The sequence below is a fragment of the Brachyhypopomus gauderio genome, chromosome 4, assembly GCF_052324685.1.
Source record: "Brachyhypopomus gauderio isolate BG-103 chromosome 4, BGAUD_0.2, whole genome shotgun sequence".
Lineage (NCBI taxonomy): Eukaryota > Metazoa > Chordata > Actinopteri > Gymnotiformes > Hypopomidae > Brachyhypopomus > Brachyhypopomus gauderio.
Genome location: NC_135214.1, coordinates 1824458 through 1848316, shown reverse-complemented (window position 1 = coordinate 1848316; position 23859 = coordinate 1824458). Strand labels below are relative to the sequence as shown.

The following is a 23859-nucleotide window of genomic DNA, read 5'->3' as shown; positions in this document are numbered from 1 at the left end:
CTTTCTGGAGCTGGCTGGAGCTATTTACTGAGAGTTGGCATCTGATGATCTGAAGATCTCAAGTTATGTTCACTTCTATACACTACCATTTCAAAAATGGCTTCTAAACTTGACAAAGCTATCAGCATGTGGGAGAGAGTCCCCATCACGTTCAAACAACAGAATATATTACATATTACAACATGTGTCAGTTTACAGCATGACACACATGTGGAACCGTGAAACCCAAGATGTGCAGTGGTGCAGAAAAACGCTCAGAAATAGAGAGACACACAGGCAGATAGACAGGCAGACAGACAGGCAGACAGACAGAAGAATGTGCTGTGGTAGAGGCGGGAAGGATATTCAACTGAGATGGAGAACAGAAGAAATAAAAAAGTAACTTTGGAACTTTGGAGCTGAGGCAGGAGCCATTTTGTGTAAGTTTTCCATGAGCTGATGGTGACGGAGCAGAAAAAGTCAGAGAAGGAGAGTGTGAGTGGAGTGAGTGAGTGAGTGAGTGAGTGAGTGAGTGAGTGAGTGAGTGAGTGAGTGAATGGAGTGAGTGAGTGGAGTGAGTGAGTGGAGGAGTGAGTGGAGTGAGTGAGTGGAGTGAGTGGAGTGAGTGAGTGAGTGTGTGAGTGAGTGAATGGAGTGAGTGAGTGGAGGAGTGAGTGGAGTGAGTGAGTGAGTGAGTGAATGAAGTGAGTGAGTGGAGGAGTGAGTGGAGTGAATGGAGTGATTGGAGGAGTGGAGAGGAGTGAGGTCATGTCAAACACACTCTCAACTACGCCCAGCACTTCTGTCTGAACACAACAGAATCAGAATTCAATTAAGTCCAATTGGAATATCCTCTATTAACTCCTTTAGGGAGTCAAGAGGGAGACAGCCCAAACACACACACACACACACACACACACACACACACACACACACACACACACACACACACACACACACACACACACACACACACACACACAAGAGAATGTCTTTATGGAGGTATTCAAAGGACACTTCTTAATATTAATCACACTCTCCAAAAATAATACAGTTGTTGCTAAGCAACACCCTGGCCTCCTCGGGCGATGAAGGAATTTCTCTAAATAAATAGTGTTCCTGTACAGTATTTGCTGTAACATTACTGAAAGCACAACTCAGTCTTCCCAAGCTAATTCATGACACATGGTACATTTGTAATGGACATTATTCTCATTATTCATTATTAGTCATTATTATACATCAATATGAAAACATTTAATAGACCTCTAATATATATAATAAAAGATTCATTAACTTAAACTTTGGCCACTTTTCAGTACCCTGAGCAATATTAGTTTTACATACTTCAATCTGTGTGCGTATGTGTATGTGCTTGTGTGTATTTGTGCTTGTGTGTGTATGTGTGTGTGTGTGTGTGTGAGAGAGAGAGAGAGAGAGAGAGAGAGAGAGGAAGTGAAAGTGTAAAGCAGTGTAATTCCGATGAGTCCCCCTCATTGGTGCCGTGACCCGTTTCTCGACGGAGGGCTGCTTTTCTTATCTGCAGCTCTCTCCATTTGGGTCCCACGAGGCTGCAGCTCTAATCAAGCACTTGCTCCTATTAGAGCCAACATGACCTTTCAGGTGCTGGCAGTTTCTGGTGTGACCTTTAAGAGTGAATGGCTGCGTGAGCAGCTGCGAGTAATGTGCACAGTAATGGAGGATAATGTGGGCCACTGCTCTGGGCTGCGTGGGCACCATGTGAGAGAGCCACTCACCTGCCCCTGCTCTCATTCCTACAAGCACATTCTGCTGCTCTGCAACTACAAAGAACCCTCCCCCTCTCTCTTGATTCTCTCTCCCTCTCTCTCTCCTCCTCCCTCACTGTTTTCCCCCTCCTCGTGCTCTCTGATATTCTCTTGCCATTCTTCTTCTCCTATACCCCTCTGTGCATTTCCTCTGCTGCACATACACAAGCTGCACTTTATGCTTCCTTCTCCCACCAAATATTTGTTCAGTTCCTTCGTGTGTGGATTTTGTTTTCTCCCAAGGCCTGATCTTCTGCATTTTCTCATGTCTCAGAAATGATCAGTTTCTATTCTTGCACTACATGAATTTGTGAAGTCACACTACCTCCACGGATTTGTAATGTCACACTACCTCCACGGATTTGTAATGTCACACTACCTCCACAGATTTGTAACGTCACACTACCTCCACAGATTTGTAAAGTCACACTACCTCCACGGATTTGTAAAATCACACTACCTCCACGGATTTGTAAAGTCACACTACCTCCACGGATTTGTAATGTCACACTACCTCCACGGATTTGTAAAATCACACTATCTCCATGGATTTGTAACATCACACTACCTCCATGGATTAGTAAAGTCACACTACCTCCACGAATTTGTAAAGTCACACTACCTCCACGGATTTGTAATGTCACACTACCTTCACAGATTTGTAATGTCACACTACCTTCACAGATTTGTAAAGTCACACTACCTCCACGGATTTGTAACATCACACTACCTCCACAGATTTGTAACGTCACACTACCTCCATGGATTAGTAAAGTAACACTACCTCCACAGATTTGTAACGTCACACTACCTCCACAGATTTGTAAAGTCACACTACCTCCATGGATTTGTAACGTCACACTACCTCCACAGATTTGTAACGTCACACTACCTCCACAGATTTGTAAAGTCACACTACCTCCATGGATTTGTAACGTCACACTACCTCCACGGATTTGTAACGTCACACTACCTCCACAGATTTGTAACGTCACACTACCTCCATGGATTTGTAATGTCACACTACCTCCACGGATTTGTAATGTCACACTACCTCCACGGATTTGTAATGTCACACTACCTCCACAGATTTGTAGTCACACTACCTCCACAGATTTGTAACGTCACACTACCTCCACAGATTTGTAATGTCACACTACCTCCATGGATTAGTAAAGTCACACTACCTCCACAGATTTGTAATGTCACACTACCTCCACGGATTTGTAATGTCACACTACCTCCATGGATTAGTAAAGTCACACTACCTCCACAGATTTGTAATGTCACACTACCTCCACGGATTTGTAAAATCACACTACCTCCACGGATTTGTAAAGTCACACTACCTCCACGGATTTGTAATGTCACACTACCTCCACGGATTTGTAAAATCACACTATCTCCATGGATTTGTAACATCACACTACCTCCATGGATTAGTAAAGTCACACTACCTCCACGAATTTGTAAAGTCACACTACCTCCACGGATTTGTAATGTCACACTACCTTCACAGATTTGTAATGTCACACTACCTTCACAGATTTGTAAAGTCACACTACCTCCGCGGATTTGTAACATCACACTACCTCCACAGATTTGTAACGTCACACTACCTCCATGGATTAGTAAAGTAACACTACCTCCACAGATTTGTAACGTCACACTACCTCCACAGATTTGTAAAGTCACACTACCTCCATGGATTTGTAACGTCACACTACCTCCACAGATTTGTAACGTCACACTACCTCCACAGATTTGTAAAGTCACACTACCTCCATGGATTTGTAACGTCACACTACCTCCACAGATTTGTAACGTCACACTACCTCCACAGATTTGTAACGTCACACTACCTCCATGGATTTGTAATGTCACACTACCTCCACGGATTTGTAATGTCACACTACCTCCACGGATTTGTAATGTCACACTACCTCCACAGATTTGTAGTCACACTACCTCCACAGATTTCTAACGTCACACTACCTCCACAGATTTGTAATGTCACACTACCTCCATGGATTAGTAAAGTCACACTACCTCCACAGATTTGTAACGTCACACTACCTCCTCAGATTTGTAGTCACACTACCTCCATGGATTAGTAAAGTCACACTACCTCCACAGATTTGTAATGTCACACTACCTCCACAGATTTGTAACGTCACACTACCTCCACAGATTTGTAAAGTCACACTACCTCCATGGATTAGTAAAGTCACACTACCTCCACAGATTTGTAATGTCACACTACCTCCACAGATTTGTAATGTCACACTACCTCCATGGATTAGTAAAGTCACACTACCTCCATGGATTTGTAACGTCACACTACCTCCATGGATTTGTAGTCACACTACCTCCATGGATTTGTAAAGTCACACTACCTCCACAGATTTGTAAAGTCACACTACCTCCACAGATTTGTAACGTCACACTACCTCCACAGATTTGTATAGTCACACTACCTCCAATGCTTCATAATGTCGCTCTGCCTCCTCTACATCCATGCATCTGTAAAGAGACACTACCTCCATGAGTTGGTAAAAAGGCACCACCTCCATGGGTTTTACAGAGTCACTACCTCTATGGGTTTTAAAGACGAACTACCTCTATGGTTTTTAAATAGGCACTACCTCCATGGGTTTTAAAGAGGCACTACCTCTATGGGCGTTAAAGAGGCACTACCTCTATGGGCGTTAAAGAGGCACTACCTCTATGGGTTTTAAAGAGGAATTACCTCTGGGTTTTAAAGAGGCACTACCTCTGGGTTTTAAAGAGGCACTACCACTATGGGTTTTAATGAGGCACTAGCTCTATGGGTTTTAATGAGGCACTAGCTCTATGGGTTTTAAAGAGGCACTACCTCTGGGTTTTAAAGAGGCACTACCTCTATGGGTTTTAAAGAGGCACTACCTCTATGGGTTTTAAAGAGGCACTACCTCTGTGGGTTTTAAAGAGGCACTACCTCTATGGGTTGGTAAAATGTCAATGCCTCATTTGCTGACTTGATCCTCTATGCTCTTTGTGGTCTCTTGAACTGGATTCTCCTTGAAGTAGGCGATAACAACATTGATCACCGTTTGATCATGTGTGCGCATATGATTGTCAACAACAGCTGAAAACACCCCATTCTGTTCTTTTAAGCTCTTTTAACTTTCAGACAATCACAGACATACACACACACACACACACACACACACACACACACACAGACACACACGCACACATACGGAACATCAGTTAGTCATCCAGAAAATGTTCCAGAGTGTTACACATGCTTGAGCAAACTGCCATTTCTTATTTTTGGCCCCTGCCTTACTCTAACAGAACAGTGTCAGCCCATCAGACCTATTCATGGAGCCTATTCACACCAGCACTTACTCATCTTATTGGAGTTCTAAGTAAGCCAGTGTAATAAATTAAAGTTATTTGCTCCAAATACAGAGAAACGATGACGCCGGACGATACATTTACAAAAGCCAAACTTATTGAGCACAGCAGTAGATATTATTAACTGCATTGCAAAATACGTCTCATGTTTCTCCTTCTAGATAAACCCCCATCCATCACACTGTATTCATCTTAGATCAGCAAGGCACCTTACCATCTTCTCTCAACACGGCTACATGTATGTCTGAGCAAGAATGTTACACGTTCCCATGTTAAATATAGTTGTCTTTGTTGCTGCTCTTGTAGTTGTTGTTGATGTCGTTGTTGTTGTGTTTGCTCTGCTGTAAATGAGACCTCAGTCTCCACTGGGCGTCCCTGTTTAAATAAGAATCAACAAACAAATGAAGCCTGCACACAAAGACCGGACAAAAAAATAAAGAATCTTAGTCAGACATTGTAACATGTCTCGCTGGGATGGAGTCATATGAGTCAGAGATCCCACTGTTTGACTCCACACATGAGACTTTAAAAGAGCTCGATGAGGGAGTGAGACTCACTGAGAGAAGAAGAATGAGAGAGTGAGGGAGAGAGGGAAATGAGAGAGAGAGGGGAACGAGAGAAAAATGAGAGAAATGAAAGAAATGAGATAGAGAGAGAAATGAGAGAGAGATAGAAATGAGACTGTGTAGGAGAAAGAGAAAGGAGAGAGAGCAGTGAAAAAGTGAGAGAGTGGGAGAAAGAAATGAGAGAGAAAGAGAGAGAGAGAGAGAGAGAGAGAGAGGTAATAGTGGCTGTGGGTTGAATACCTACGGGACAGGGCCCACTGATGTGCTTATATTACACTGACTTTAGATTCATTTTGGAGATGGGAGCCGGTTCCCCAGGGAAATGAAGCCGGTGTGTGTGCCTGCGTGTAGGGCATCTCCTCCTTGGTTACAGCCACAGAGAATAGCTGGAGGGTACTTAGTGCAAAAAGTGCGGTGCGTGTGTGTGTGCGCGATCGAGTTTAAGAATGTGAACGAGGGCGGCTTTTGTTCCCCACTCACCTGGCCAATTGCGAGCGCATTATCATCGGCGTGCGAGGCCGTGCGAGGCCGTGCGAGGCGAGTCCCGCTGTGATGACGGCCCTATTATGTCATCGGGAAGCGGGCGCAGCGGCGGACAGGCCATGAAAGAGGCTCAGCGGCCGACCTGCTCAGAGTGCGCCGTTCTTTACAGCTAATTAAAGCTCCCCATTGGACAACAGGGCAGACGAACAAAGGCAGAAAAGAATAGAGGGGTGGGGGAGGGGAGGGGGGAGGGGCTAGGGGAGAGGGGAGGGGGTGGGGCTAGGGGAGAGGGTGGGGCTAGGGGAGAGAGGCGGGGGAGGGGAGCGGGCAGGAGGAGGGGGCGGGGGAGGGGAATCTGTGGCTTCATGGGCTTTTCAAAGCTTTCTGAGATGGTCGGCAGTCGCTGGAGGAAAACAGATGCATTAATACTTCCTTCTCTCTGCGTCTCTCTCTACCTCTGTCTCTCTGTCTTTCTCTGCCTCTCTCTACCTCTGTCTCTCTTTCTCTCTGCCTCTATCTCTTTCTCTCTATGCCTCTCTCTCTCCCTCTCTCTCTTTCTCTATCCCCCTTGCATCTTTCCCTTCCCTTTATAGTGTAATGAGTGCATAATTATTTTGCGCACAAGTGTTGCCTGTGTGAATGTGTGTGTGTGTGTGTGTGTGTTTGTGGGTCTTAATGTAAAAATGTACATTTTTAGACGAGTTTGTTCAGCCACTGCAGTGTCTGTGTAGATAAATGGAGTGAAAAGCAGACAGCAAACTCTTCAGCACACAGAGTACCAGTGGCATGTTAGTCACACACACACACACACACACACACACACATTTAACAAAGCCTCAGTGAGGGGTTAGAGCTCCCCCTAATGGCTGGCTGCTGTAGTTGTATAGCAACCTTCAAGTCTGTGACCTGTATCTACTTCAAGAGACGTCTTTCGTGAGGAACTTTTTACCAAAAACGGCAGAGAAGCCTCCATTAATTTCACCACCAGCTTTTTTGTAATGGGTCTTTCATTTTGTGACACAAACTATTCTTAAGATGGTGTTCCACGTGATAATGGCTCTGGTCATCTTTAAGAATAAATCCATCCTCCCACTAGGCCGTGTGTACAACATGCATACTAGCTTCCCTCTGAGAAATGAAAGATGTCTGAAGGCAGATGTAGCTTGTGATATTGTGGTGAATGTTATTTTTTCATTGCCCTGTCCTGCTTGTCACGGAGGGGACCAGATGTGTAAGTGATGGTCACAGACAGCGTCCTTACTCAACCTGCTTTTATAGTGCATAAGTGTAGCTTTGGACTAGTGCTTGGAGAAGAGCCCCTTACACAGCGTCTTACACAGAGTGGTGTGATTTTCGCTTGGCTGTTAGATGTGGCTAAATTAATGCAATGGGAGGTTTTTCGGAGGCCGTGGGAGAAGAGTGAAGAGAAGAGTGAAATGGGAAGAGTGAATAGTGAAGTGTAAAGAGTGAAGGATGAATAGTGAAGGGTAAAGAGTGAACAGTGAAGTGTAAAGAGTGAACAGTGAAGTGTAAAGAGTGAAGGATGAATAGTGAAGGGTAAAGAGTGAACAGTGAAGACTGAAGAATGTCACGTTTCCTGTCTGCCTTCCTCTCCCTCTCCTTGTAAAGTCACTTTTACACTGTGATTGTGGTTTATCTTTGTCAAGACTGTAGGTGACTTTCTGTTGACAGCTACAGAGAAAGCTAAAGGCGAATGAAATGAGCATTAATAAAGACGGCAGTTACAACAGAATCGTAAAGTGTTGATTGTAAACAGTTCTGATGTGAGGATGTTTTTATTCAAGGTGAGAATGATGAACATGAAAGACTGCTCCTGTGATGAGTTGAGTTGGGTGGAGTGACAGGTTCCACCCTTGAACACACACACACACACACACACACACACACACACACAAAATCTAAACATTTTTAGTACCAGTGATATCGCTGCTGATAAGGAGGGATAGGACAACTGTGTGTGTTTGTGTGTGTGTGTGTGTGTGTGTGTGTGTGTGTGTGTGTGTGAGCATGTGTGTGTGTGTATTTGTATTGACAAGCTCCATATGTATAAGACTTTTATTAAAAGGTCATATACTGTATATATTTTATTGCAATGTGATAAATCTGGTATAAAGATCACAGAGTTCTTTCTTGGGCAGGGAGCATTTAGCAGTCTCGTATAGGTTGTTTAAGAACAATATTACACTAATTACGATGACATGAATCCCAGGAATGAGTGCAAATCTCTGGGCCTTTCAGAGTCAGTGGAGAACTGGTACATCTGTGAGGGACCAGGCTGAATTCTTCCCCGACTGTGCTGTTGGATTCACATATAAAATATAAATGTCTATGAAAGATCAAGTCTAGACTCAAAGGAAAACAACCGATGCAGACGTGTGGTGAAAAAGCTCATTTTTTGGTTTGAAAGATGCTGTCTGTGCTGCTCCTCCAATCAGATGTAGCACTTGACCTCATTAGTCATCGTACAACACCTGAGCATGTCAGTTCAGAAAGAAGAAGCCTCCACTTGAGTGTATTAAAACTCCATCTAATCTCCCGAGAGAAAAATAGGAAATATCAGAGAGAACAAGGCTGGAAAGTCAGTGGAAAGTTTAATCTCATGGAGACATAGTTGTGAGATATCTCGGTATCCCAGCATGCAGCGGTGGCCGGCAGGAGACTGAGCCGGTGCTGAGCGGAAGGGCTTTGATGTTGCAGACATGGGTGTGTAATATGTTTAACGTGTGTTTAATATGACTGGCGAGCGTGTGCTAAGCGTGTCCTGGCGTGCCCCCCCCCGGCAGGAGCTGCCGTCAACCTGACGTGTCGTGCCTTCTTCGGCTACAGTGGCGACGTCAGCCCTCTTGTGTACTGGATGAAGGGGGAAAAGTTCATCGAGGACATGGACCAAAGTCGCATCAGAGAGAGCGACATGAGGTGAGAGGCGGTTACCCCGGGGACACGGCGCACCTCAGCACCTCACGACACACCTCAGCTGACACGTGGACGTGGACAACACCGTCTGGCGATGGCTCCTGCCGATCAGACATTTAGCACGTTAACAGACAGACAAAATGTTAAATTAAATGTTCACTGTGATGACGTCTAGCTGCAAAAAAGGGGGACACACTCTCTGCACACTACAAACTGTGTACATTACAACCTAGTCATTAGATCTTAATAACAGGAACCTGTCCTCTTCCTCCTTCTCTCCCTCCCTCCCTCTCATTTTCTCTCCCACTCACTCATGCACACACACACACACACACACACACACACACACACACACACACACACACACACACACACACAAACAAACACAGATCTGACAACTGCAGACTGCAGTTCTGTAGACTCAAAAAATAGAGCATCTCATGGTGAGTGCTCGGTATATCAATAATGCAATTGATCAGTTCTGAGCTTGGGTAAGGAAGGCTGTTGATGGGCTGCTGTGTGCCCCACGCCTGCTGGGTAAAGGGAAGAGCAGATGACTTCACCCATCAGAACTGTCACAGCACCCAAGCAGAAGAGCTCACTTCACTCCCAGGCCTTAGTGACTAGCGTGTTCATGTGTTGTGTGTTTTTGTAATCAGAATGTGCTGAATCAGCCACTCTAAATGTAAGGCTTGGCTAATGGAGGGTTTGATGAAGACGCATGAGATCCATTTTATTCAAAATGTGGTGTTTCGCCATTACATGGCACTTTCGAGACAGGATGTGTGTCCTGTGGTTAGCCTGTTAGCCTGTGTTATGTGCTGGGAAAGGCTTCACAGTAAAATCGATTAAGGCACAACTTCCTTCAATTTGACGGATGTCATGAGCTTCGGTCCCTGGATCTCGAGTCTCCACGCACGCCAACACCCAAGCGCTGAACAATGTCTGATGTTCCACAGTTCCAGTGTATTGCCTCCTGCAACTACAACTCAATGGTTTCAGTGCAGGAGTTCATCTGAATGGACGGTCTATGAATAAAGCAGGTGTTCGCCCTGCTGCAAACAATGATCCACTCGACGTCATCATCGAAGAGTACCTTTGAAACAGAATCTTATGATTTCCGTTTTCCAACCAAAATGAGGTATTAGACAAATGAAAAGATGTTAATACACATTTGTGTTTACTGAAGTTACGCAAACCTTCCACTCCTGTGTGGAAAGTAATTGCTTGTGACATTTTTGATTTCCCCTGTACGGAAAAGTTAATAACTTCGTGACATTTGTGAGTTTCTGAGCAGGAGCTGCTCATTTCGAGGCTTGACACGGCGTCTCAGCGGGGTTACTGCCCAGAGACGTGAGACACAGGGCTTCACCAGATTACATGGAATGCATTATGTGTTAGCGTTCTCCTTCATTTCTCAGGAGAACGAAGGTTTCATATGAAACCAGATGGTTTCGTTATTTTTCATCACCCCTGAAGACTTCAGATATTCTTTATTCTTGCAGCATTAATTTTGGGGCAAAGACTCATCAGTCAGGAACTGTAAATTTTTAGTGACACCCAATTCACAAACTGGTGTACTCAATGAGTCTGCTTTAAACATCAAACCTGGGTGGCAACAACCATAACAAATGGTAATTAATGACTTGTGAAGAGGTTTCCCTCAGCAGAATCAATTCCGTATTGATTGTGTTCAGTTAATGCAGGGAAATGTGGGTGTAAAATTAGATTAATGATGCAAATGAAAACATTTGCCATTAATTATGGAGCAGCAAAGTCAGCATTTTTGTATAGTTCCATAATCAAATTATTCAACCGTGTTAAGGTTTTAAGAAGGTTTTAATGCAATGTTTCATTGTAACTCAGTCAGACAGTGGTATTCAACACCGCAGAAGGAAGCACCAACACGCGTCTGATTTCCACAGTACACTTAACCTTCAAATTCTTTCTGAATATCGTTCTGTGCTAAGAAAAACCTCAGGGTCTCCTGTCATTTTCTTAATTTTTCTTCTCTTTTTTTGGGGGGGGCTGATAGGACCGTCAGAGAGCACCTGGGTGAGCAGGAAATGTCCATTACTTTGACAATAGATTCATTAGAAGAGGGAGATCTGGGTAATTACTCATGTTACGCGGAGAACGGGAACGGAAGACGTCAGGCTAGCATACAGATCAGCAAACGAGGTATTTATACACACACACACACACACACACACACCAGAGTTACATGTGCACACACGCAGTACTGCAGTGATGAATAAACAGCACTAGACTTCCTTCTCCTTTCCCTGCGGGGTTCTTTCGGGCATACATTAGCATGTTAAGTTCCCTTTTTAAAACACGCCCCACTGAAAGGGTCTCATCTCCTCTTCCTATAGCTCTTCAGAGGGAGCAGTGTCATCAAGAGATCTGAGATATTTCTCTCTCAACTCCAAACACACGGCCTGGCATGCACGCACGACTCTGCCTGCACACACACATTCACACACACACACACACGCATACACATGCGCGCAAACACGCACACACACGCATGCACACACCTCCCCACTTTTTCAGATCATCAAAATACAGACTGGCTCTTTTCCTCAGCCTAAAGGCACTGATATGCAGAACTCTTCTGGTGAACTCCCTCCCTGTTAGCTGTGTCAGTATGTCCTGTGCCTTTATTCACATTGCTGAACACACTTTGGAGTGATTTGAACTCCTAATAGATGCTTATCATCCTTTATTTTGTTACAGCGGGTACAATTACAGTGCGTATTTGATCTCAGGAGATGGCAGGCATAACTACCACACAACATACGCACAATCTAACCAAGGCTGACAACCAATACAGATGATGTATAAGATGTGTAAACAGTATGTCAGAAATGCGTTTGCTCTGAAGCGTTCCCCAGAAACGGAAGGCATGCATCACATTCTCTGCCCCCTCTCAGTGGAGCTGATGTACACGGTGGAGCTGGCGGGAGGGCTGGGCGCAATCTTTCTGCTGCTGGTTCTGCTGCTATCCATCTATAAATGCTACAGGATTGAGCTCCAGCTTTGCTATAGGCATCACTTCGGAGGAGAGGACACAGACGGAGGTAAACGGACCCTGAATTTTCCTTATTGTGAATTAACAGTGCCCCCCAGTGGACCGACTAGGAATAACAACTCCGTTGGCAGAAATTAAAATCTATGCGCATTCACAGATCTTCATTCCAACACGACTGGCTCTAATATCAATATGCTAGATATGGAAGGTTTGTTAGATCAGGAGTGGCATAAGTGTTAGATTAGGATTTGCATAGGAGTGTTAGATTATGGGTGGAATGCAGGTGTGTTAGATTAGACGTGGAATAAATGTGTGTTAGATTAGGGGTGGAATAACTCCACAGGGTAGGAACACATCCAAAAGTTTTAGCAAGCCTGTTATGTATTAAATATACATACACTGTTATGTATTAAATATACATACACTTAATGCTTTCAGTTTTGTGTTTTGCACAGTGTTTTGACATATTGCTGTTTGAAGTAGAAATGAATGTGGAAGATTAAATAAGTATGCTGGCAAATTCAGATGCGCTCTCCCGTTTTCTGGGCCTATTTAATGAGTTGTTGATGTTTTATGTGCCAAGGTCTTTCTCTCAGCAGGTCACGTCCATGTTCTCTTACACTCATCGTGTGTGTGATGTGTGTGTGTGTGGTAGATCATAAGGAGTACGACGCGTACCTGTCCTACAGTAAAGTGGAGCTGGACCAGTGGGGTCAGGAGCTGCAGGAGGAGGAACGCTTCGCACTGGAGATCCTTCCTGACGTCCTGGAGAAACACTACGGCTACAAGCTCTTCATCCCCGACAGGGACCTCATCCCTACCAGCAGTACGTGCGGCCTGTGTGTGTGTGTGTGTGTGTGTGTGTGTGTGTGTGTGTGTCGGTGTCCTTTGTGTTGAGACAGATATCTGCTACTGTAATGCAGAAGTGAGATTCAAAGCAGGAGACAGTTGGAGGTTAAAGGCAGTTGGAGATAAGGAGTAAGAATGCCAGTAGTGAATATCAGATACAGGGCTGCAGAACCAGAAGTGCTGTAGCCACCGAAAGCCTCCCTGAAAAACAGGTTGCACACTCCTGCGTGCTGTTAGACTGAGAACCACAGTTGCACTGAGGACCACAGTTGCACTGAGGACCACTGGTAGACAGGACCAACCCTGGTGTAGAAGAATCCCCCACTGCTGTAGGCCAGCGCCCTCTAGTGTTCTATTCTGTTTATTCTCACTCTAAAACTACAGATCATGCCTGCATTGCTACTGCTTGGGCATTTCTTCCTTTAATCTTATAGTTAACTTAATGATATGTACCTAAACCACCCACACTACAAACAGGACCCTCGTGAGTCTGTGAGAGAGTGTGTATGTTTAGTCCTTACAGGAGTGGCTGTATCTTTTTAAGAGAGCTGCAACTATTTCCGTTCCAGTGTGAAGTAACTGAAGCTGTTGCCATCTACTGTGGTGCTCACTGAAAGCCACTGGTCTAATATGTGTGAGAATAAAGGAGGGAACCTGACGAAATGGGTTAAATTGTCATTGTCGTCTGAGAGGTACACAGAGATCAGTAGTCCACACACACATTTCCTCAGCCTTTCTCCTCATCATCCTCTTCCAGGATGAAGATGGTAAAGGTGTGTTAGATTACGGGGTTAAGCTGAATAGGAATTCACCTTGATTGTGTGTCACTTCCATCCGTGCATGTTATACTGTGTGTAGGATCTGTGTGTATTTAGTGTGTGTGTGTGTGTGTGTGTGTGTGTTTGTGTGTGCCAAATTCTTGCTGTGTGTGTGTTCGTATCAGTGTCTGATAGGGTGTATGTCTGTGTTTAGGTCTGAGCAGTGAACATTACCAGGATGACACACAGCTTCTTAGAGGTACAGTGTCCCTCACATACACACGTTAGGCTCACTGCTTCACTTTAACTCCACGTAGAGGTCCATGTGTCTTTAATGTGGTCCCGTCATCTGTCCATCACGTTGTCCATCCGTCCACTTACTCCCGACGTTCAACGTGCAGGTGCGTGACACGAAGCGCGCGTGTGTGTGTGTGTCTCCGCAGCGTACGTGGAGGACGTGACGCGCTGCGTGGAGATGAGCAAGCGCCTCATCATCGTGCTGACGCCCGGCTACGTGCTACGTCGCGGGTGGAGCATCTTCGAGATGGAGTCGCGCCTGCGCAACTCGCTGGTGTCGGGCGACACCAAGGTGGTGCTGATCGAATGCGGCGAGCTGCGCACCGTCATCAACTACCAGGAGGTGGAGGAGCTGAAGCAGTCCATCAAGTCGCTCAGCGTGGTACGCTGGGGCGGCCCGCGGAGCAACGAGCCCGGCTCGCGGTTCTGGAAGCGGCTGCGCTACGCCATGCCCTGCCGCCGGCCCCCGCCCGCCCTGCCCGGCCGGGCTGCGGACGGGGGGGGCGAGCCGGTGCCCTTCGTCGACCTGCGCGCGGCCTCGGCCATGACGGCGGTGGCTGCGGTGGCCCCGGCGAGGCCCGAGCTCCGGGCCGCCCTGCGCAGCTCCTACCGGGCCCACTCGCTCACGCGGCAGAAGCACGCGCACTTCCGCAGCTACGAGTACGAGCTGCCGCTGGCCGCGGGGGCCTCGCTGCCCCCTCCGCCCCCGCCCGCCTACTGCAACATGCCGCTGGCGCTGCTCAACGGCCAGAGGCCCGGGGCCAAGGGCCCCCGCCAGCACAGCCTGGACGAGCCGCACGGCAACAACGCCATGTTGCCGCTGTTGCCCCGCGAGACCAGCATCTCCAGCGTCATCTGGTGACGCCGCCGGACCGGATCGGACCGGACTGGACCAGACTGGACCGGACTGGACCGGACCAGATTGGACCAGACCGGACACCTCGCCGGCTCGCCAGGGGGGTGTGGGTAGCTGGGACAGGCGGGACGGACTCCGATGATCGGTTCCCTCTGGAGAGCTGCCGTCACTCTCCGCCTGTGATACTGCGGAACTCTTACCAAGGCCATTCTGAAGTGCAGTTTCAACAATGATGGATTAATATTTTAGTGCCATATCAACGTTAGCGGGGAGTGTAGGCTTGAACTGCGTCACACGCAGCTGCACAGCACGTGGGATAAACAGGGTCTTGTGCAGGTGTCTGCAGGTTTCTCGTAGCATCACCTGACTCCCTGTGTCTGTGTGTTCCCTTTCATCACACGGCCTCTTGCGTTTACGTTGCTAAAGGTTTCGCTCGCCACTTTTATTTTGTTGATGACCTTTCTTTAGACCTGTGATGCTACAGCTGATTTGACTTTTATTTTGAAACAGTCTGAAGCAGTTTGGAATTTAAGCTCAGCGAAATAACGCATTTCCCTTTTTATTTAGCTTGCATATTTCTCTACGTGTCGATCCATTTCTGTTGGCTTCTGTAAGTTGTGTAATTATGGTTTTAATTGGACAATGTCTAAGAGGGAAAAACACTTAGAATATGCAAAACTACGGGGGCCTGAGAGGGCCACTAGAGGTGGTTGGGGAGTGGTGCTATCCTCTTGTAGCAGGCTAACTGCTGCTCGGCATTTTATAGTGAGAGTCTGGAGGAGTAGAGCCCATCCTCAAATAATAAAGGGTATTTTAAGAAACAAGAAATATATTTTTATAAAATGAAGAGCTGTTTCTCTCAAATATCACAGCATCACCAGGACAATGGGGTAAAAGACTTGTGCGTTTTGGGTATTTTATACATTTTTGCTACATTGTTTTTGTTTGTACAACCTACAATAAAAATAAATAAAAATAACTCAATGTCCTCAAATTAATTTAGGTGACAGTAGTAAGCTGCATTTCTTATGGTTTAGTTAAACCTGCTGAAATACTTAAAATTGTTATTTTCTTTTTTTGAATAACTCTTGAAGTCAAGTTTTAAAGCACTTAAAATCATGTGTGAATGTTTAAGTATGCATAGAGGATTGATATGTATTCTGATTTGGATATTTATATTACTATGTATGATACAGCCACAACAGCAACTCAGAAATGAAGTGTTTATATTTCTAAAGGCACAATCATTCTTGTTTTCTTTTTGTTTGTCACTGTGCATTAAAATCACCAACCTCTGTCAGTTTGTTTTGTGAAGTAAATGCTTAAGTCCTGCTGTGTGTGTGTGTGTGTGTGTGTGTGTGTGTGTGTGTGTGTGTGTGTGTGTGTGTGTGTGTGTGTGCGCGCGTGTATGTGTGCGTGCGCACTCAGGCATACTGCATGTGCCGATTGGATTATGGTTTGAGAGACGTTTTAATCACATTCATTTCGAATCTAAAACTATTCAGATGTGGAGATTTGCAGGTTCCAAACAGTCCACATTATTCTGTTCAGACTATTCAGACCTAAATAAGAATTGTTTCACGTATAATAGTTCTAGCAGTTACTGTTTGTATGTTTGTTTGTTTTTTAGTTTAGTACTAAAAGTAATAAACGTAACAATATGCTAAACATTACACCAAAATATAATGCACATTAATTAGCATTAAAAAACTGCTGCAGAAAAGTTCACTTATAGTCAAGAAATTCAGGAGCACAACTACAGTGACGATGAGTGAGAGCTGAACACAGACACCAAGACCTGCTCAGAATGTTCATCACTCATTCATTCTTAAAAATTGGCTTACTATTATCCGATTATAGACAATATGTCTCTCCTATTATTTCTAATTATGTACAAGCTGTCAGTAAGTAGTTTTAGCAGTAAGAAATTATTTATTTTCACGTTCAAATGGCGATTAAACTTAGCAATTTGGATTATTATTTAGGGCTGCACACAAAATGCAGTGGAGTTTCATTACAAACTTGAGGGAAAGGAAAAGTTTAAAGTTTCAATGGAATTTCAAGGAAAAGTTTAAAACAAATGTAGTTTAGTTGACTATACTTGGTTTCTAATGAACAATAATAGCAACAATAACCACTAGGTGGCACTAATTTAACTGGACAAAAGGTTTACCTCAGGGCTATTCAACTGGCGCCCCAAGGGAATAGCAAAAAATGTAAACAGACCCAAAGGATACAAGTCCCCGAGATACGCTACAAGCAACCCCGATGCGTGGTGAATATTACTGCGGCTCGTTTGGGTAATGTCATACGCTTCTCTCTTTAAAATGGTATTTCAGTGACATCATCATCACGCTCTCTGCACGTCACAACCCTAAGTCTATTAAATGGACATATGAAGACACGTAACGATGTATGAAAACGCAAAAGCATAAATACGGGATCATCTTTAATTATCTTTAATTACTGATTATTTATTATTATGTTGGTGATACCACATAAAGCAGGGGTGTCCAAATGCGTTCAAATTTTCACCGGCCCGCAGCCTCTGTTGACCACAACATTTTATATTTCACCAGAAGATGGCAGTAGACTCCAGAAACGCAATTTTATATTTCACCACAAGATGGGAGTAGACTCAAAGAAGCTATTTTATATTTCACCAGAATATGATCGCGTATGTAAGGGGCAGGGTTGCCAGGTTCGCGGTTTTCACGCCAAATTGGGCTTGTTTGAAAATCCTGCCGCGGGTAAAAATTCTGGGGTCGCGGGGTACGGTTTTTTGGGCTACTTTTGAGTTGGGCCAACGCGGGAGTTACAAGTCAAAACTAAATATATACACTACCGTTCAAAAGTTTGGGGTCACTTAGAAATGTTCTTATTTTTGAAAGAAAAGCAGTTTTTTTTCAATTTAGCTAACATTAAATGCATCAAAAATACACTCTATACATTATTAATGTGGTAAATGACTATTCTAGCTGTAAACATCTGGTTTTTAATGCAATATCTACATAGATGTATGGAGACCCATTTCCAACAACCATCACTCCAGTGTTCTAATGGTACATTGTGTTTGCTAACTCACATTGGAGGCTATTGGATATTTAGAAAATCCTTGAAAACCCTTGTGCAAGTAGGTTAGCACAGCTGAAAACAGTTTTGCTGATTAGAGAAGCTACAAAACTGACCTTCCTTTGAGCTAGTTGAGAATCTGGAGCATTATTGTTGGTTCGATTAAACTCACAAAATGGCCAGAAAAAAACAACTTTCAATTGAAACTCGACAGTCTATTCTTGTTCTGAGAAATGAAGTCTATTCCATGCGAGACATTGCCAAGAAAGTGAAGATTTCCTACAATGGTGTGTACTACTCCCTTCAGAGGAGAGCACAGACAGGCTCTAACCAGAGTAGAAGGAGAAGTGGAAGGCCCTGCTGCACAACTGAGCAAGAAGACAAGTACATTAGAGTCTCCAGTTTGAGAAATCGACGCCTCACAGGTCCTCAACTGGCAGCTTCATTAAATAGTACTCGCAAAACGCCAGTGTCAACGTCTACAGTGAAGGGGCGACTCCGGGATGCTGGCCTTCAGGGCAGAGTGGCAAAGAAAAAGCCATATCTGGCTAATAAAAGAAACAGATTAATATGGGCAAAAGAACAGACATTGGACAGAGGAAGATTGGAGAAAAGTGTTATGGACAGATGAATCAAAGTTTGAGGTGTTTGGATCACACAGACAAACATTTGTGAGATGCAGAACAACTGAAAAGATGCTGGATGAGTGCCTGACACCTGTCAAACACGGTGGAGGTAATGTGATGGTCTGGGGTTGCTTTGGTGCTGGTAAAGTGGGAGATTTGAACAAGGTAAAAGGGATTTTGAATAAGGAAGGCTATCACTCCATTTTGCAACACCATGCTGAGCTGTTGTGGGAGCTGCTTGACCGTATGGTACAAAAAAAGTGCCCATTAACCCAATCAAACTTGTGGGAGAAGCTTCTGGAAGCACGGGGTGAAATTTCTCCAGATTACCTCAGCAAATTATCAGCTAGAATGCCAAAGGTCTGCAATGCTGTAATTGCTGCTAAGGGAGCATTCTTTGACGAAAGCAAAGTTTAAAGTAGAAAATTATAAAAAAAAAAAAAAAACATTATTTCTACCTTGTCAATGTCTGGACTATATTTCTATTCATTTTGCAACTCATTTGCAACCCCCCCTCCCCCCCTGTCGAAAAATTACATTCCGCACCCCCTCCGTCGACAACTTTGGGCTTTGGGCTAGTTTAGGTTGCTGAAGGACGGGTTTTACACTGACTTTGTGCGTGATATTTTTGTAGGACCTGGCAACCCTGGCCAGGGGAGTTACTAGGGTGACCAGACGTCCTCTTTTTCCCGGACATGTCCTACTTTTGTGACCTAAAAAAATGTCCGGGGGAATTTCAAAATCGTCTGGGATTTAGTTCCACTGCCTCAATCATAATACATGTACAGTGCATTGTGATTAGAATTACCACTCCGTTCCAGGTTTCTCTGTATCACAAATTTAGTCACGTACTTCTCCACAAACCTATCTACTTTGCATTTTGTGTGTGTGTGTGTGTGTCAGGGGCACAGATGGCACTGGGGACGGGGGGGACATGTCCCCTCCAGATTTATATTGACCCCATCTGAAATCTAGCATCTACAAGCATAAACGTATATATTGTACAGCTTGGTCCCCCTCACTTCAGAATTTCCATCTGAAGTGTGTGTGTGTGTGTGTGTGTGTGTGTGTGTGTGTGTGTGTGTGTGTGTGTGTGTGTGTGTGTGTGTGTGTGTGTGTGTGTGTGTGAAGAAAGCGTGGGCCTGCCAGTCTACCCCCGAGTGTTTACAAGCGAAAGCACGTGTGTCCGTCGCTTCTACAGTGATGCCGAAACGAAAGTGAACGTTTAGAGTTAGAAAAATTCCCGTGCTTTCACCAGTGTCGTGATCCGTATGAGGCAGAGTGCTTGACGTGTAAGGCAGGCACGTATGTCCAAAAATCTGTGTATGTTTTTGTTGGTGTACTATGTTATTTTGTGCTGTTCAATAAATGTAATTTTTACACAGACACCTTGTCATTTGTGTCATATCATACACCGATGACAGGTGTCCTCTTTTTCAGAAACCCAAATCTGGTCACCCTAGCTCATGGGCACAGATGGAAATTCTGAAGTGAGGGGGACCAAGCTGTACAATATATATATATATATATATATGCTTGTAGATGTTAGATTTCGGATGGGGTCAATATAAATCTGGAGGGGACATGTCCCCCCCGTCCCCAGTGCCATCTGCGCCCCTGCCCTAGCTCATGTGCTTAAACATGTGTACAAATATCTACGTCAACTTTTTCTAACAGATGTTCAGCCATACCAAGATACACGTGAATGTTCATCTGAGCCCTATGTAAAACCCAGCATTTCCTTGAGGCGGGTAAGTCTAACCAACAAATTGTGGAAATGTGTTGTTTGTGACCCAAGTTCATGTTGAGACATCTTAATGCTGCATACGATTTCTTCAGGTACTAAGTTTGGCATCCAGCTAGCGCAGTGAAACAGGTTGTCTATCAGACATGAATTACTTCAATAAATAATGGAGGACAAAAGATCTAATGTACAACTTGCATGTTTATTGGTTTTCGTCATAATAATATGCATGTTTAATTTTATGCAGATCCATAAATATCAGTCATTGTAAACCTGGCCGCTCAGCTGGATAGAGTGACGTCAAAGGTGGACATTTGTTTACTATACAAACTATACTATACAACTATACAAAAACAAACAAACAAACAAAAGCATGTTGAATTAAAGCATGTTGATTGAAAAATTATGAACAGCTTTACTCCTGTATGTTACTGAATGGTACTTAAACAGTGGCGCTCCTGTTAAATTTCCTGCTTGGGAATTTTTTTTCGTACTCACAACTTAGGAATGATGAATCAAACCGTGACTATGAATCAGTGGGATTATGAGTCAGAGTGAGACTAGAGTGTTTAATAAAAAAGGAATGATCAGAGGTAGTATACATCAACCCCAGTTCTAGACTGTTTTGACTGGTGGCACTTGCTTTGAGGAGAGATGACAGGATAATCAGTCCTCTAGTTTAAAAAAACACAAGGTCAGCCTCCCCAACAGCAAGAACTGTGGGTGTTCTTCAGACAGTTAATTAACCAGTGAAGGATGTTTGGAGTTTATAAAACTAAACTGCTGTGCTTATAATCATAGGGGATTATCTTGATAGTAAATTAAAGGTAAGAAGAAAAAAAGCCACTGTCACTCGGTGGATTTCACATATTCACCAACTCCAAGCATGTGGAATAATATCCTGCAGAAGACATCCTTTTTGATCCTGAACTGTCCTCTGGTAGTATGACTGTAAGGATGGGACAACCACACAAAACAGGGGACTGAAGTGGGTCTTGTGGGTGATACAGTTAAAGCACAGTGTCTCTGTCTCTTTCACAGATTGAGGACCATTCTGTCCTGTCCATGTTCAGACAGACAGCTGGACTCTGGAGGAGTCTCGGTTTTTCATTCTCAAATGGGCTGAAGAACTCAAGAGGGTAAAGGTAACAGATCCCACACGTGTAGACAAGGTAATATACTCACTGAACTTGTAGACGTGAAGCTGCAAACCTTCAACATTACCTGTATGATCCTGCGGCTGCCCTGACAGCAGCATAGGCCGTAAGGGTTGGGCGTTAGGCTTAAAGCCATTAGAAGAATGTTGTCTTGAAATACATGACATTTAGTTACCCATCTATCTCTCTATGTATAAAGAGAGAGAGTGTTTCAGAATTGTAGTGAAGTCCACAAAGTTTCCAGAGATTCAGGACAAAAATCTGTATTGGTTCTGAATTAGTAGAAGGAGGAAAGGCCATAACTTCAGTGCCAGAGATTTTGCTTACTTCTGTAGACTTGGACAAATATGGTGAAAACATTTGGGGTGGCCACATATTTCACCATGGTGATACTGGACAGTTTTGATCATTTGATTTTAAAATGACAAAGAAATTGTGTGTAATGTTACGTCCCAGTCTAGGTTGGGCCCATAACTAATGTGGTGAAAGGTGGTGAACCAGTTTTATGACTAGTGATCTACTGACAGCTAATACATATAAGCAACTACACATATGACAAAGAGCGCATAGTGACATAAGTTTATATAAAGGTGATATTTACAGAGACATGTGTAGACATACATATATAGACATAAATGTGACACCCCAATTTGACTTCAGGTTGGATAAGGCTGAAAACCAAAATAAAAGAATAACCCCCACACCAAAATACAAATAAAACAGCCACCAACCCTACCCAGGGTGACTTGGACACATAACATACGAAACTCTACAATATGTACAGAAACCGAAACAGCTGCGACTAATGCTTCGAAATAAAGTCCACAAAACGCTAAACTACTAAAGGGGTTTTAATCATGGTCCAAAAAATAACACAATCACTTGCATATATTAAGACAATTGGCAAAACGAGTCAAACAAGTAACAGAACCAGTATGCCACCGCATGCTTCCGCGTTCCAATGGCATCCGCATTCCATTCATGCCCCCCAGGCAGCACTACTCAGACTAGGAGAAAGACACTGAACATACATGCATAATGAAAAGACCCCAAATACATGTACCCATGGACATAACAGTAATAAATATAAAATCAGTAATGTACTAGTTATGATGTTATGGATCTGAAATGTTTTACATATTTTTTTCTGAGACAGGTGTTAAATGTGAGGAAGTCCAGAAGCAGATCTGAATGCCTGGGTGGTAGTAAACATGATATTCCACTGCAGACACTAAGAGAAGCTCAGAAAGTGTGTTCAGAATGGACACAGAAGTTACAGACACTGCCCAAGGTCAGAATGAGCAAAGAACCTCACCTTCATCAAAAAGAACAATGCAAAGTTTTGTGTAGCCATGTATTCTTCCTTTCTTTAGGACTCGGTGTGTGTCAGAGAGGAGCAGAAAGACGTGATTAAAGATCTGTGCAAGCAGTGGAAGAAAGGAGAGCTGTCCAACATGCTGCCGGTCATGGACTTCATCATAAGAAACACACTGCAACAAAACAACCCCAAAGGTAGGACCATTCCCAGAATGCATCATCACTAGCTCAAAGATGTGTCAGGACACCCAGGGCTTCATCTGGGGTTACCTGAATTTAAAGCTGTTTAATGTGTCTCTTAATGTTACACAGTAGATTTGAGCCTGGTGGGGGGGTGGGGGGGGTGGCCAACGTAAAATGAATGGGTCTTATTTTACATTGAGGGGGTGGGACACCTCGCCTGAGGGGGCGACGCCCCCATTCGCCCCCCCCCCCCCGTGGCGCCGGCCCTGTACAGTAAGATGTGAGAAGTTTGATGTTTGTAGCAGGTATTCTGCACCAGTTTCATCCATCTCCGCTGTCATTAATGCAGAGATGGCTGTATGTTGCAGAGTTCCATCTATTAAAGAATATTGAAGAAGAATAACTCATTTTGCACTTGCTAGTTCGTGTTTTGATGGTTCATCTTACAATATAACGGTGCATCTATTCTGCTACTCCTCAGAAAGCTGTTTCCTTTATTATTTCTCAATATTGTCCTATGGACCAGCAGCTCCATAATTCCTTTCTCATGTTTCATACACACTTCATTCATGAACCCATTCTGCTAAGTCATTCAGGCAAGAAGAAAAGCTAGCAGTAGCACTTTTTTGTGCATTTATTTGAAATAAATAAATTTCTAGATAAGATGAGACAGGATTGGCATGGTATGACCATCCTTTAAATGTACATTGTACAGCACACAGTGCAGAAGTAACAGCCATTGAGATGAACCATGCTGACCTACCCACAGGTGTCCAGGCTTGGAGGACCAGAATCTCTGACCTTCATACCTTGAA

The 23859-nt window shown here is 44.1% G+C and overlaps 1 protein-coding gene and 1 long non-coding RNA gene across 4 annotated transcripts in view; both read left to right on the top strand.

Annotated features, from left to right (window-relative positions):
* il1rapl1a (interleukin 1 receptor accessory protein-like 1a) overlaps positions 1 to 16212 on the top strand; it is a 68027-nt gene extending 51815 nt beyond the window's left edge. For 2 of the 3 annotated variants that reach the window (XM_077001406.1, XM_077001405.1), the window contains exons 7-12: positions 9022 to 9154; positions 11187 to 11332; positions 12088 to 12234; positions 12841 to 13011; positions 14007 to 14051; positions 14236 to 16212. In XM_077001406.1, the coding sequence (XP_076857521.1) occupies positions 9022 to 9154; positions 11187 to 11332; positions 12088 to 12234; positions 12841 to 13011; positions 14007 to 14051; positions 14236 to 14951 (1358 nt within the window). In that variant the 3' untranslated portion in view covers positions 14952 to 16212. The remainder of the gene's footprint in view (positions 1 to 9021; positions 9155 to 11186; positions 11333 to 12087; positions 12235 to 12840; positions 13012 to 14006; positions 14052 to 14235) is intronic. The other variant, XM_077001407.1, reaches the window with a different exon arrangement.
* Positions 16213 to 21376: 5164 nt separating this feature from the next.
* On the top strand, positions 21377 to 23180 carry LOC143511798 (uncharacterized). Its single transcript, XR_013130267.1, has 3 exons — positions 21377 to 21559; positions 22701 to 22835; positions 22918 to 23180. It is a non-coding gene; the product is annotated as an uncharacterized LOC143511798 (long non-coding RNA).
* The last annotated feature ends 679 nt before the right edge of the window (positions 23181 to 23859 follow it).